This window comes from Panthera onca, chromosome A2 (genome assembly GCF_046562875.1).
Source record: "Panthera onca isolate mPanOnc1 chromosome A2, mPanOnc1 haplotype 2, whole genome shotgun sequence".
Classification (NCBI taxonomy): Eukaryota; Metazoa; Chordata; class Mammalia; order Carnivora; family Felidae; genus Panthera; species Panthera onca.
The window spans coordinates 104,022,213-104,038,638 of record NC_138340.1 but is presented as its reverse complement, the minus strand read 5'-3'; the positions used below and the strand labels follow the sequence as shown (position 1 = coordinate 104,038,638).

At 36.0% G+C, this 16,426-nt stretch overlaps 1 protein-coding gene across 4 annotated transcripts in view; it reads right to left on the bottom strand.

Annotated features, from left to right (window-relative positions):
• The window catches only part of PHF14 (PHD finger protein 14), a 208,970-nt gene extending 193,056 nt beyond the window's left edge, over positions 1-15,914 (bottom strand). For 2 of the 4 annotated variants that reach the window (XR_009610015.3, XM_060632559.3), the window contains exons 1-3: positions 15,441-15,913; positions 14,838-14,948; positions 6,140-6,936 (exon numbers count right to left, since the gene is read on the bottom strand). Coding sequence is in view for 3 of the 4 variants with exons in the window: in XM_060632559.3 (XP_060488542.1) it covers positions 6,140-6,936; positions 14,838-14,948; position 15,441 (909 nt within the window). In the remaining variant the exon portion in view is untranslated. Of the gene's footprint in view, positions 1-6,139; positions 6,937-14,837; positions 14,949-15,440 lie in introns of all 4 variants that reach the window. The other 2 variants (XM_060632560.3, XM_060632562.3) reach the window with 1 other exon arrangement.
• Between the last annotated feature and the right edge of the window lie 512 nt (positions 15,915-16,426).

The following is a 16,426-nucleotide window of genomic DNA, read 5'->3' as shown; positions in this document are numbered from 1 at the left end:
GACATAATAAAGATAAAATTAAAGAAGAAGAGTTTACCTGTCTAATTTAAACTGCATTACAGATTTAAACTTTAAATGGTTAACAAGACAATGATTCTTATCATATATCACCAGATTGGACATTGTATAAGACAGCACTTGAGTCTATGTATTTTAAAAACCTAACCATGTTTTTTCATATTCCTTTAAACCAATAACCACAGATAACATTTACAGTCATCATTTCATAGCAATTGTAAATGACATTTGTATGATACTTCAATGTCACAATAACATTTTTTTTCAATTCTGTGTTATACATCTAAATTGCAACTGATCTGTAAAACAAATCAGAAATGAAGGAAAAGTCAACAAGGAGGCAGTGTCACTTTTCTTGAGAATCTTACTACTTTAAAATTGGGGGCACTTGTCGATTGAGCATCCAACTCCTGGTTTCTGCTCAGGTCACGACCTCATGGTTTCATGAGTTCAAACCCCACATCTCTGCTTGGGATGCTCTATCTCCTTGCTCGCTGCCTCTGCCCCTTACTCAAGCTCACTCTCTTTCCTCTCTCTCTTTCTGTCTCAAAATAAATAAACTTAAGAAAACTGTGTATTTTGTTCCTCCTTGTTACAAAGCCAAAGCAGTTTGAGGGCTTTGGACATGAGTAGGAAATACTTCCTAAAAAGAAAACACGTTTTATAGTAGGTTGGTACATTGAAAAAAACAAAAATCTACCCAGATTCTCGCTCCATCAGCCACGCTTCCAATGTAACAGCATTTGACTTAAAGCCCAATGTTCTTGGCTTTCATTCTCAGTTCCTACTTAATAACTGTTGAACCTCGAAGCTGTAGTTTTCTTATCTGTAAAGTGGTATCACAAAAATAATACCTACCTGATGAAATTGTTGTGAAAATTAGCAAGATAACTGTATGGTAACAATGTTCCCAAGACATACGAGGTACTCAATAAGTGTTCATTCTCATTCTCCTTTCCTATTTCTTATAGGTGGTTCAAGAAGAGGAATATGAGCTGACCATTTATTATACTGAGGAATCTTCCTTGGAATCCCCCAAAACGTTGTAAGCTTCAGTGAGCACTGCTACTTTAAATATTTTCCTATGGTGTCCAAAAAAGACTTTTTCCCCAAAATACCACATCTAGGTTAAAAAAATCATAGACGAGAAAAAGATCTAGACAATAACCAGAAACCAGAGTTTGATGATTGACAGTATTGGTGCTGCCAATACTTCTCTGGTGGAATTACAACAACTAATGAGCCCTTGAAAAAAGGTCTACCCATGTGGGAAACAAGTAAATTAGCACTAATAGGTAGCTCTAATTCCATTATTTTCCTATTTTTCCATTTTGCTCAGAAAAAAAAAAAAAAAAAAAAAAAAGTAAATGTTTCAATTGTGTATCTATACCAAATTCTCTCCACACATATTATCATTTAGAGGCAGAGAAATCAAAATTAACTGGTATTTCTGGCCCCCTGACCCCCATCATTTGAGACTCTTACCAGAAATGTATTGCAAAGAGAAGAGTAATGAAGGGGAACTGGAGCCCTACCAAATGATTGACAGATAATGCTTCAGTGGGAAAATCTAAGCAACACATTCTCTTCAAAAATTATGCTCCACGTTGTCGTTAATACATCAAACATGGGTTGAGAACACTTGTGATCAAATAAAAAGCAAATTTAGTATCAATTTTTATTGGCATACTTCTGAAGATGTGTATCATTTTTCAAGTTTCTGGACAAAATAGTTAGGCTCAAGTTTTTACCAAAAAATATATCTTTTGAAAATATGATTTTTACATAAAAATAGTAATTGGGAAAGTAGGTTTGGAATGGCACAAGAGTATCACCTAGGATATAACTTTAATATTATAGAATAATGGAATCTAATGGTAATTAAGAATGGGGCACTGTAGTAATAATTCAATGACTATTTATAGTAAATTATTTCATTTACCCTTGGGATTTAAAATTTACACCTAAAATGGTAATACTGCCCAATGTTCTCGATGGGTTCTAAAACATGTTTAGTGTTCATTTATATATGTATTCCACATAGTTGCTTATAAATAATATATACAAGATAAATTCTATCTAATTTTATGTGTTTAATATAAGGGAATTCCAGGGGCACCTGGGTGGCTCAGTCAGTTAAGCATCCGACTTTGGCTCAGGTCATGATCTCACAGTTTGTGGGTTTGAGTGCTGCGTCAGGCTCTGTGCTGATGGCTCAGAGCCTGGAGCCTGCTTCAGATTCTGTGTCTCCCTCTCTCTCTGCCCCTCCCCTGCTTGTGCTCTGTCTCTGTCTTTCAAAAATAAATAAATGTTAAAAAAAAAAATTTTTTAAGGGAATTCCAGCACACTTCATGTAAAACTAGAATTAAAAGAATCCACTTGTTCTCAAGATGAGAAAAAAAAATAGTATACCAAAGAGTTTGAGCAATAGGTCTTCCCCTAAGTTTTTTAAGGAAGTTAAATCCTCAAGAATCTCAAATAAAATACAATATTACAAACTGTCTTTTTAGGTTTTAAAGCAGTTTGCTTTATATTGAAATGTGTAAAAAGGCACTTAATATTTAATAAGTCAGAAGCCCCAAATAGAAGAAGCTCTTTATAAATTTTGGCAAAATTTTTAATTACCAAAGTCAGATGACAATTGCCATTTCTTCACATCCATTTAACATCTAATCTAATCCATTTAACATAAGAGTATTTTATAAAAAGAAACCAAAAAACTTTCACCTGAAAATTTCTATTGAAATATGATATGATTTTCTATCAAATATTAATTCTCAACCGAAGCTCTCACTTCAAAGTCCTAAAAATGGGAACCATTCTCTGAAAATGCTACACACCCATCACCAAGATTTACTTCAGAAAACCAAAAAGCAACATAATATAAATTAATCTCAAAAGCATCAAGATAAAAGTCTGAAGACATATAACCATATTCCAAGGGGATTATTTAAACCACGCTAAGTTCAAAAATGTCATAATGTTACAGGCAAAGGCAAGTGCCCATATGTAAAATTGCAGGTTTACCAAATGCCCAGGTGTAAAACGTTAGTTCTCAAAGTGTGGTCTGTGGAATTCTGTTTCATAGGGTCCAGAAGAGAAAGGTTATTTTCATAACAATACGAAAGTTATTTGCCTTTTTCACTTTCTCTCATGGTTATATAATGTAGTCTTCCAGAACTACATAACATGGGATAGGGTCATCGATCTGACAACTGGTGTGCTTCTCCATGTCTTATTTTTTGAAATTTCTGAGTTTTAATTTGAAATGGTAAATAACAACATATATAACCTACATTGGGGTCCTCAATGATTTTCTAAGAGCATAAAGGGGTTCTGAGACAAAAAACAGTTTGAAAACCACTGTTCTAGAGTATTTCAAGGCCTATGGCAAAGGCATGTTAAGGCTTTTAGAGTCAATAGTAAGGGGCACAGGGGTGACTCAGTCGGTTAAGCACCCGACTCTTTGGTTTCAGCTCAGTCGTGATCTCATGTTTCATGAGATCAAGCCCCAGGTCAGGCTCTGTGCCCAGAGTGCAGAGTCTGCTCAGGATTCTCACTCTCCCTCTCTCTCTGCCCCTCTCTGCTCGCACTCTCTCTCTCAAAATAAATAAATAAACATTAAAAAGAAGAGTCAGTAGTTATAAAAGGTCCCCAGCCCCCCCCCAAATCAAATTCCCCTAAAAAAAACTTTAAAATTATTAAAGTTTCTGGGCATCATTTACAGGATGTCCAACATCAATTCCCTACAAAAGTACTTAACATAGCAGCTAAGAAAGTTTGCTGCTTATAAACTAAATATATCTCTACTACAAAGTAATATTTGAATACTTAAAAGCAGAGAAAAATTAAACTTCTGAATATAATCAAATATATATGTATTAACTAATAGATACTTGCCAAGGTATCACTACCTAAAATAACCAGGAAGATTAAGATACAAACAATGGCCATAGGCAAAGAATTACCTTTAGTCATTTTTACAAAATCAAGAGCACATAAACATGAAATTCAGAAATATAAAATAATAATCTCCATTGATTAGCTTTTATTAATTTTTTTTTTATCTAACTTGAGTAACATTTAAATAGAAATAGAATTATCAAAAATTACTGAAGAGTCTTGGGGAAAAATAGTCACCAAGCTTTCAGGTAGAATATTATCAAGGGAAAACTAACTTTCTATCAGTTCTTCTACATCTCTGCAGGGGGTAGAGCAAAAGGAAAATTAACATAAATTAACACAAGAGAAATTAATTTAGCTACTATAAGCAACTTCTTGACAATTTTATTGAGGCACATTTCCAAGAAATACTCTGGAATCTCATTTCTTTGGGACTTAATCTAAATATATAAAGTCCCATTATTTAAAGTCTCTCCTGGTAGGAAAAAAAAAACAAAACCTAAAATAGCACATGTGGCCTTCCAATGTACCATAAAGGACAGTCTACAACCTCTTAAGCAATATGTTATGTATTGCAGATTATTAACAAGTAGATAATGTATACATCCTATGTGGCAAATTTCTCAACATATGCTGGTATTTTCCACACCTTACCATAAATCTAACTCTGCCTCTGTCGTGAGCCAGCCTACTTTTGTGAACATCAGACTAATAAAAATGAAGTAAGAAAGTGATGCTGCCAAAGGTAAACTTACTAACTTGAGAGAGACTGAGTACTAAATACTATAAAACAAACTGGGTAAAGCCTAAATCAAATCAAATCAAAAAATACACTGGATAAAGCCTAAATCAAATCTGAACGACTGAATTTTCCATATTTCTATTTCCCTAAATTGGCACTGGGAATATGGAACTGTTTGTGCTATAGCATTGTAAATATCATATTCCAAATGACAATTTTCCATTACCTAAATATAAGAATTAGGATAGCACTGGAGGCAGGCAACATTCTTCACATGAAAGTGGATAACCTAGAAGTTTGCCAATGTTTATAATTTAAAATATAAACTATTTCATCACTACCAGCATATAACCCACTCAGAGCCTGTTACTTAGTATTCTGGTAAGAAAAATTACCAAGTTTTTAAATGAAACTTACTTAAAATAGGTAATCACTGCTACGAAAAACTTTTAAGTAGAAGTAATGTAAAAGAATAAAGTATACAAGGAAATTCTCCCTACCAGTTTACCCTATTTCAATGATATGAAGAAAAAAAAAAAAAGTGCTTGCTAAAGAAGTGAATTTTCATGACAATAAACACATTAACAGAAATGACAGACTTAATTATAGTTCTACATGTTGATGTAACAGGTACATCTACATGTAAGACGACAACTCAATCTTTCTTTTGAAGAAAAACATATACATAAACACACAGACAAAGAGACATAGATGTGTTTGACTGAAGAGTCTTGAATGTTGCATCTTGGGCCCAATGGATAAACCTAACTTTCGGTAGTAGAACTTCAAGTGGAAGGAGTCATTACTGTAGTTTTATAACAGAAATGTTTGTTTTATGACAGGTATGTTTGATTTTTCTTTTTCATTTCTTTGCAGACAGAACTTATTCACTAAATATACGTATACATATACTCCCTACATCTAAAGCAAAGACTTGGTGACTATTCAGATGATGAGTGTTACAACTGGTAAAGGGAATAACCTTAAAGTGAGTCTCTAAAAGTCTGAGGCAATCATTAAGCTGTTTGTTGTCCTACTCTAGAGTATTCTAGAAGTCTAAATTTTCATGTGGATACAGGATATAACTAAGTTGAAATAAAGGTGACCTTTGTTTCCATAATTCACTGAGCACCGTTCAGCAGTCCTATGAACAATGGGATGAGAGAATAGAAAGGGGAAAGGAAAACTACCATTTCCCTAGTCTATGGGTATAAAAATATTTCTCTAACTATATAGACTGCAAGCTCCTTGAGGACGGTGATTCTGAGCTCCTTGAGGACGGTGACAAATAGTAGATACTCAATAAAGGCTGGCTGACCAAATGAATAAATGTTACAGTTAAGGTGCTCATTCACTCCCACAGCTGTCTATAAATAGGATTTCAAGGAAGCTACTTAATATAACGAGCAGAATGGTTTAGAGAAGAATTCCCTTTTCCCCAGACAGACAGATATCATAAAAATTGGGTTGATCTACCTCATTACTCTTGCTTTGAGATAGTGTCAGGCTATCATTGGTCAGTTCCTCATCATCAGCACTGTTTCTGCTAAGAACTTTACTCTTCTTCTTCTTGCAACCCCCTTCACTGGCAGGGCTGCTGTGATCTTCATCATTGCCTTCATCATTATCATCCTCATCACTTCCACTTCCCTCATCTTCATCATCCTCATTGTCTCCATCACTTCCTTCTTTCTGAGATGCAGATCTTCCCTTTCTCTTTACTACAGTAGGTCGCCAATCATTGTCATCTTCACTGTCATAGTCATCCATATCATTCAGCTCTTCCATGGATACAAAATCCAAAAGCGGTCGATTTCGACGAAGGTTCCACTTTTTTGGCTCACTGACTTGTTCCTCTGTAGTGGTTGTTGTAGTGGGGACTGATGGAGATGTGTTAACAGCAGGAGGACTTGTGGCTGGTGTGGTGGAAGCAGCAGAAGCAGCCACATTATCAGATACTGTCGCTTTTTCTTTCTCCTCTCTTTCCTTCTCTTTCTCTTTTTCTTTCTCCTTCTCTTTTTCCTTGTCTTTCTCTTTCTCCTTTTTCTTTCTAGGTCTTTCTCCATTCTCTTCTTCCTCCTTCTTTTCCATTTTAATTAACTGTTTTTCTGGGGACAGTATTTCTTCCTCTGCAGAATTTTTAAGTTGTTCTTCTTTTACTTTAATATCTTCATTCAGTTCTTCTTCTAAAATATTTTCTTCAGAATCACTACAGGAACCTTCTCCACTGTCCTTTGAAGGATCTTCACTTCCATTACCACTCCCTTCAGAATCTGTTGAAAATATGAGAAAAAAAAACCACACATATGTATATACATACACACACACACACACAACGCTGACACAAATGAAACCACCAAAATTTGTGAGCAACTTGCAAAACAATATAAACAAAGTTAAGTCAAAGAATGGTAGACATTCCCAACCTGATTAAATAAATCAATGAAGTTGGTATAATGGTTTTAATTCAATATAGCACTAATGAAGATGAATATATGTAACTCTAAATTAAAACATGCTTTAAAAAGCAGAGCACTATTTTGTGTCATATAGCTCATGCTATATTTGGTACCCTAGAAACAGTTTTTTTCCCCTAAAAGTAAAGGTGTTTCTTTTTAAATTGGGCACTTAATTTTAACTTAATTATATAATACAGATCAAATTCTTCTTCTCTTCCATCTTCCTTTCATAAACTGTATGAACCTACAAGTGTTGAGTCACATTCAGAACAAGAAAAATCTGGCCCAAAAAACTTGGTTTCATTTATTTCACTCTTTACCCAGCAAAAATGAGCACAGGTATTTATGACCGTCAACATCCCTAACATATCAGTCAATTTTATGAGTACCAAGTTCACAGGTGAAAAGAGACAATAGCACTAGCACAGTTAATAGAAGTTGCAAGAGCTGTTATCAATTTTCCTGCTTATTAGGATACCTTTCCTATCAGTAAGAGCCACCTAAACTTTCGAAAATTCTAGGCAGTAACTACAATAGCCCCAGAATGAAAGAAATTAATAATTTTTTAAAAAGAGAATCTATCTTGGAAATGAGCAACCACAGTAGTCACTAGAAAGATAGGCTGAGAATATTAAAGAATTCATGCAGGACTTCAAGCTTTCTGGCAAGTTTCTTCCACTCCTGACGAGGGCAGGCCAGGCTGTCAGACCAACACTACCCAGTAACCTTCAAATCCTCTTTATACCTAATCAAATTAATAAAAATCTAAAATAAAGGAAAGGAGAAAAAAGGAAAGGAACAGGAAGAAATAAGAAACAACCAGTCATAATCAGGTCATGGTCAACACCATCAGTAAAATCTGTAGAGTGATAAATTTTTTGAGCATATAACCAAGAAAAGGGTAATAAAAATGGTGGAAAAAAGTCTATGTTTCCACACCATTTTAATTTCTGTTAACCAGCCTTAGCCACTATAATTAACTGGGCATTAAAAGAAAGAAAGTTGTAATTAGTATCAAGTATCTAAAATATCCTAGGAATACTTTACAAATGATTGATTAAAAAAATCCTGCAAGTTAAATCACATAAAAAATAAAGACTAACATACAATAGACACTGGCTGACCCTACAAAATAATTGTCAATCTCAAGATGACCATGCAGGAACCCAAGACTTATTCAAAACTGTTGCAGGTGGGGGGAGGAACCTCTCTAAATAATCTTACATAGAACACAATGGCAGTACCATGTAGGTAAACAATCCCTTAGGTGAAACTTTTGGAGCCAGATGTCTTTCAAAATTTTGACTTTTTTCAGATTTTAGAAGGGTAACATGGTGTATACACAATATATTACACTAAAATCTCCAGTGAGGTCTGTGGCACTATCCTATAATGAAACACGTATCTGCATTAAAAAGTATGATAAGTACGATAAGGCAACACTACAAATAAACTATCAGTTCCAATTAGGTTTTACCATGAAACAAGTGTGTACCAAACTTAAGAAACATTTTTGGATTTGTGAGCTTCCTGAATTTCAAAAATAAAGAATATCACCCACAACTAGGTAACTTGTTTTCAGTCCAGCAGTTCTGCAAATTGTTAAGAAAATTGTGATTTTTTTTTTAACACCACTCATAATTAAACCCAACCTACCATGAAACACTACTTATGGTAAAATAATTTCTAGATATTTTTTAAATAAGGATCTAATAAATAATAAGCAGAATTAACTAAACACTTCTAAGTCAAAAAAGAGTCTTTGTGCATACTGACTACAGAAAATTGGAACATCTTGCAAGCAATGCCATAATTAAGAGAGATGGCCCCCATTAACAGAGATACTTTTTAGAAATACCTAAAAAGCATTCCTAATAATTTTTACCAATAAAAACAACAACAGTTAACAAAAGTAAGATTAACTGGGGCACAAACGTGGGTACCTAATCAAAACTGAGACCAATCTAGGGGCAGCTGGTTGGCTCAGTCGGTTAAGCATCTGACTTCAGCTCAGGTCAGGATCTCACCCTTCATGAGTTCAAGCCCCACGTTGGGCTCTGCGCTGACAGCTCAGAGCCTGGAGCCTGCTTCAGATTCTGTGTCTTCCTCTTTCTCTGCCCCTCCCCTGCTCTCACTCTGTCTACCTCTGGTAGACAAATAAATATTAAAAATAATGTTTATAAATAAACAAACATTAAAAAATTAAAAAAAAAAAAAAAAGCTGAGACCAATCCAACTTTGTTATTGCTTGGTAAATTTTACAAAATGTTAAAAATTTTTATGATTTTGTTTTGGTTGTTGTTGTTCCCAATGCCAATCATTTATTTTTAAATGTATAGGGAAATTGATACTCTTTGATTCTCTTTTTGTTTTATAATCATGTCTGAATAGAAAGCAATTTGAAAAAAGATTTAAATGCTTTACATATGTTAACATATTAGATGAATCTGAAATTTTTCCACAAATCCAAAACCTAGTAGCTTACCCAACCCTTCATTCTCCAAATACAATACATTATACATACTCCAACTGCAGGCATCAGGATTATATCAAATTTTATCTTTCTTTGATTTCTGAAAAATAACTTCTTCACATATGATTAGTCATCACTTCTTTTTGGTACATATGCACTTGAGGGATGGAGATAAACAATATTTAGTTACAAACATAGCTTGACAAAAATAACAATGAGAAAATCAGAGTCTTTGTCTATAATTATATTTTTGTAGGCTGCAAAGAAAAATTTCCTATTATTACAAATTCAAACAATGACTCTGTCAAGTTCCAAATCCATCACTCTTACATCTTTTTTTTTTAAAGGTAATAATAGACTAGAGAAATAAGTCAGATACATCACGTAAGTCAGATACTTAGCATTAGAAGCAATTCTAACTCTTCAATAAATTTATTTTTTTTTTTTAGGAAAAAAGCTTTAAAATTGAAATCCCTCTTTTCTATTCAGTTAAGTAAAAAGTAACCTTTCTCAAATACACAACATAGCAAACTCTCTTGAAACAATAGCTATTTGACAGTTAAGCAATTTTTTACAGACACAGATTTTAAAAAACAACTTTCAAGAATTCTTTCACAATATTCAATGCTTAAGTTCTCCCCATGATAAATATTAAACAATAAAATTGGTATGATTTGACTCAGTTTTATTTTAGCTTTGCCATGTAAAGAATCATCTTTGTTCATCACCCTTAATTAACTATTCCCTTCATTGATCTAATGCAATAGCGATTAGCATTTATAAATATACACAATACAGAATAGACAGATCACCAGTCTACAGGTTATTCAGTTATCTCCTTGAAGCCATTTTTGACTAATCCTGTACATCCTTCTTAAAAAGTCAACTAGTCAACCAACACAACTCCTCTTCTATTCATTATCTGTGTCATTTAACATTTTTTGGGTAAATTTAGACCAGTGGTTCTCAGGTAAGAACAATTTGAATTCTGTCCCTCAGAGAACATTTGGCAATGACTAGAGGCAATGGATGAATAGTCACCATGACAGACAGGGGTGCTCATGGCGGTGGAAGGAAGAAGAGATACTACAGACATTTAGTAAGTAGAAAACAGATGCTGCTAAACATCCTACAATAAACATGACAAGCCTCCATTACAAAGAGTTATGTAACAAAAATGCTAATAGTGCCAAGATTGAGAAACCCTAGTCCAGCAATATAAAGCCTCAATTTAACCTCATTATATTTTCCCAAGCACATCTCTTTTATTCTTTTTTTTTTTTTTTTTTTTTTTTTCAACGTTTTTTATTTATTTTTGGGACAGAGAGAGACAGAGCATGAACGGGGGAGGGTCAGAGAGAGAGGGAGACACAGAATCGGAAACAGGCTCCAGGCTCCGAGCCATCAGCCCAGAGCCTGACGCGGGGCTGGAACTCACGGACCGCGAGATCGTGACCTGGCTGAAGTCGGACGCTTAACCGACTGCGCCATCCAGGCGCCCCTTTTATTCTTTTACTCAATCCAGATCCCCAATCCCCTGGACATTTTCCAGGCTCCACACTTCTAATATTTAAGGTTTCCCTCACCTAGGCTGCTTCTCCTTCAGTTTCTAGTTCAACTCATCTCCTCAATGAATTGTTCTAGATAAAGTAGTCCTATTTCCTTGACTTAAACTACACAAGTAATCAATCATGCCTTGCATTGTTATTTTACTAATTTAATTATTCTAATATCATCACTCTTCTTTGTGAAATCACCATAATATCCAGCAAAGTGCTTTTAAACAAAACTAAAGATCAATATACATATCTTGACCAATTAGCCTAAATTAGATTAAGTGCAAAATACTACCAAAGCAAAGTAGCAGCCTGACCCTTCAGGTAAATTATTTTCTGGCAATTTGTCCTAACTAAACTAACTATGGCCCAAGATCTAAAGTTAATCATCCTACCTTGGCCAGTGTGTTAGTGGAAACAACACTGCTATTTTGTTTTATTTAGAAGGAATACAAGCACTCATCTTCAAAAACATTCCACTTATACATCAGATTACTAAATGTAATCTCTCCTAACCCCAATCCTAGGATCAAGTCTCAAATATAACCAGTCTAACTAGGTTAAATGATAAAACTGCCAATAATCTAAAATGGTAATTTTATGTGGTTCAGTTTAACATGTCTACATATGGTTCTTCTGGTGGTTATCACCATAATTCTAATGTTTTAAAACTTATTAATTTTACAATTTATTTACTGACTGCCCTCAACCAAAAATGAGAAATTTAGCTCTAATGTGACTCTTGATCTTGGGGTCGTGAGTTTGAGCCCCATGTTGGATGTATAGATTACTTAAAAACAAAGTATTTAAAAAAAAGAAATTCAGCTCTAATTTCACATTAAAGAAAAAACAAAAGATGATCTATTTTCAGTTTGTACTTTTCTAAAGGACTTATGGCCATTAACATTACTTGCCAATCTTATTGGTAGGTCATTTTTTGATCAATATTTACCTTTTTGTATTTTATCACTGAGAACTACATGAATAAAATTATGTTTACCTGCAAAGGTATTGAATATAATCTTTCAGAATTGTCTATATTCTCAAAGCCAAACAGAAATATGAAGTTTTTTAGCCAGAATTTCTGAATTCAAAATGAAGAGCAAAAGAAATTGATGCACAGAATCCCATTAATAAAAATGGAGGCCAACCAATCTAATCATTTTAATATTAAGATCTAAGGGAGTCAGTAGTTCATTCACCAAGTCATTTCTAGACATTGCTTTTAAAAGCTTTGACCAGACAGATGGTAAGCTATTTCTCCACCTCAGTTTCATCTACTCATACATAGGATTGGGATCCCACAACTCTAACACGACTGAAAACCAACGAAGAATCTATGTCTTATTTCTTGTAAGAGTTCAACTACCTCAGGCAAAGAAAGGATACAAACAGGAAACACTAGTAATCTAGAGTAAGCCACCACCTCAGCTATGGGGGACACGAATGCACCTTAACCAAAAATGGAAAATAAGATTCAATTGCTATTAACCACTTTAAACAAAATCATTTTCTACTATAATCTCCTTTACAATAGCATAAGAACTGCACAGGGGCCAAAGAAGTAAATCACAAATAGAACAGACTAGGTATGATACAAGAGGGAACAGAATGTGTATATATTTTTAGTGTTTTTAAGAGATTTTTAAAAAAATTATCAGCCTAACAACTCATCCTCCCATTTTTCACACATAAGTGATAATTCCCATCAACTCTGATTAAGATTTACAAGATCAGGGGCGCCTGGGTGGCTCAGTCGGTTAGGCGGCCGACTTTGGTTCAGGTCATGATCTTGCGGTCCGTGAGTTCTAGCCCCGCGTCGGGCTCTGTGCTGACAGCTTAGAGCCTGGAGCCTGCTTCATATTCTGTGTTTCCCTCTCTCTGACCCTCCCCTGTTCATGCTCTGTCTCTCCCTGTCTCAAAAATAAATAAAAACGTTAAAAAAAAAAAAAAAAAAAAGATTTACAAGATCAGGAATCTATACTTAGCTTGATACCAAAAATTATCTTGAGAAAGTAGTTTGTATCATTAGATTGTTTTAACCTTTGTAAAGACAAGTGATAGTGATACCTGAAATGACTACATCTCAATAAAACAAAAAAACCTACCAAGTGAGGATTTATTGTCACAGAAACAATTATGGAACACTTAAAGATTTGGCTTTAGAGTTTTTTCATAATTGGTGTTCAAATAACTCATAACTTCTGAGACCCAACGGCTGTTGTCACAGTTAACAACCTTGACCAAAACTACACTCTAACCAAAAATATTCTTATCTACCAAGGTTCTCACCAAGAGAACATAAATAGTTTTGGATTTTACCTCCCGTCCCTTTTTTTCCCCTTCTTTGGAAGGACCAAACATCAGTGAATTGACTAAATGAGAAAGAAAGTAGCTGAGAAGCAAAGATTAAAAGGCAAGATAAACTTAACTTTTGATTGTTGGGAGTGACCTCAATTAGTCATAACATCCAGGTAGCTTCAGTTTAAAATCACATCTATTTACTTTTAGGATCAAAGCAGTGAAAAGATTATTAAATTTTGGAGTCAAAATATATCCATTATGGCCTAAGTGACCTCATGCAAGTTCTTTGAATTCAGGCCTGTTTTCTGTAAAATAGTATCTCCTTCATTAAGTTATTATAAAAGTTAAATGAGATTATGGAAATAAAATGTTCTCAGTAAATAACAATGCAAATTCTCCTTGCTGATGCTATTGAAAGTAATATCAGAAACACAACACAACCTAATTTCATCTCCTACCATCCCGAGCAGGAGAAAAAAGAAAAAGAAAAACCAGAGGAAAGGAGAGAGAAAGGACTAAGTATAGAAAGCTCTCCGGAAGAATATATTAAAAGTACTAAAGGAATGAAATTGAAAAGGCTTTAACTTCTCATTTTATTTAAATCTCCAATATAAGGGGACAGATTTAAAATAATTTTTATTGTTCATGTGTATTAGTATTTTTCGCATAAAATAAACACAATTTGTATGCATTTCTCAGATTCCTGCAATTAAAACTATATACATGAAGCACAATAAACAGAAGACACCATGGAAAACCGTATTTTTCTGTTTTCCATTTAGTATGTGAATATATGACCTTTTTAAAAAGTTTACTGTTTTTAGAATCACAAAGTATAATGAGCAAACATGTATCTTTATACTTCAGAGTTGTTTGGAAGGCCCAATCCACAAGGTCCAACACCTACCACGAAGTACAACTTTTCACACTGGCTAATTTTATTCTGGTAAGGGAGCTAACAGACAAACAGCAAAACTCCCCTCAGAGGGTGTCAAGTGATTTGAAAAGAACCCTGCTCATGGGCTGTATATGGCTCACGATACTCCCAGGGTATTTATTGATTTTGCAATACTTCTCGATTTTTTTTCCCTCTATCCAAAAAATAAGCATAAATATATTTTTGAGTAAAGAGTAGAGAAAATGCTTTCGAATCAATGGAATAAGTTTTTTTCTGCCTGCTAATTATCTGAGTATCAACATAAACAGAAGCAACGGCAGGTTCTAGTAAAAGAACCTTAGGGAAATCACATGGACAAAATAAATGAAGTTTATGTGCTTTAACTTTAAATTGGCACTTAAATCAAAACCGATTTTTAATAGGCTCTGAAAATAAGCCCAATTCCAGGAAGCTGAGAAAAGGGAAGAGAGAAGGAAACATTTACCTGAGGCATCTCCAACTTTAAAATCACTGTCATCTGAACTATCATAATCGAGAGCTTCTAGCAGAGAAGCTGCCAAAGGCTTCACCTGCCTCCTCTTGGAGCTGCGATCCACTGTTAAGAGAAAAGCATTACATCGTCATTAATAATCACACCAAGGACAGAAGACACCTGTGATGCTGAGGGAAGACACAGATGACCTCGTGCAGGGAATCTTTGTCTAATTCAGTTCTCAGCAAATGGTGTAAGAAGCCCGCGGTGGGTACGCGGGCTGGGGAGGGCTGGGCAGCAACACCTACGGCTCCAGCCTGGGGTACGGCAAAGGCGAACCCAGGCCGGCCAAAAGCGAAGCTGACCCTCTTGCACCTTGTTATGTTTCTGCCACTTGTTCGTAATCCCTCACTTAGATATGGTAACAGTCAATACAAAGAAACCGCAAAGCCCAGGTAATAAAAGAAGCCTCGTTTATTCCCGTGTACGTGGAAGGTCCAAAAAAGGTCCAGTTTCCCGCAGGAATCTGCCACCCCCACCCTGCTCCCACAGGCCCTGACTTCTAGAAGGGCTGAAATGCACCTTTCTCCCGCCGGAGGCCTCCGACACACTTACTAAGGAATCCGTGAGGTGGTCGTTTGGAGGAGACCTAGGGAGAGGCTTCGAGAGCCCAGGCAGCGCCGAGGTCGGGACTGATACCGCGGCAACAAATCCGAAAGATGCTACTTAAAATCGGTGCAGCCACCGGACCCGGGCGCCTCTAGAGCGGCCCCGGTCCCCTCCCGCCCCCCACCCCGCCCCCTAGTCCTCGCCGAACCGGCCCCTGCAGCTCGCGCCCCTTCCCACGGCTCCCCTGTCAGAGGCGCCCTCAGGCCCCAGCAGCCCCGGGCAGTAAATTTCCTCCGTCAAAACTGTTAGAAAAAAAATAAAAGAAAAGAAAGAAAAACTTTATTAGCCTGCACCAGATGCAACAAAAGACCCAGAATTCGCAAAGTCCGAGGCCGTTTGCCTGAGACAATAGAGAAAGCAACGACCCGGATACAGCTCTCAAGAGAAGGAAGTGAAAATACACGGCAAAGCACGGCCCTAAAAGCAGCCACAGACGTGAACGCATGCGCCGAACTTGCCGCCGCTCTCCTTGCCTCTCTCTCTCTGTCTCTCTCTCTCGCTCTCCCTCCCCAACCCCCCGCCCCGTGGGAGGAGGGGCCGAACAGAGCCGAGCAAGAACCGAGAGGAAACCGAGACGAGCCGAGTAGTGACGAGAGGGAGCCGAGAGCCCTCCCGGACCCTGCGCGGCTCTTCCCACACAAATCCCTGAGGTTTCACCCCCCAGCCCAAATCCTTGGGAGGCAATTTTTGTTTCTGGCTTTTGTCGTGTAAGGAGTTACTCAGAGTACACTGGACGTAAAAAGAGACGTTGCTAACTTAAGTTACTACTAAAGAAACGTAAATAATACCGAGAGCCACACTCTACCTACTGCTTCTGTAAATTGCATCGCTTTAAATATCTTGGAACTTGAGAAAATTTTATTTTCCCTAAGAGGGAAGTGAGGTGTGAGAATTGTATTAGACTTTGCTGCCTTGAAAATCACAAATGTAAC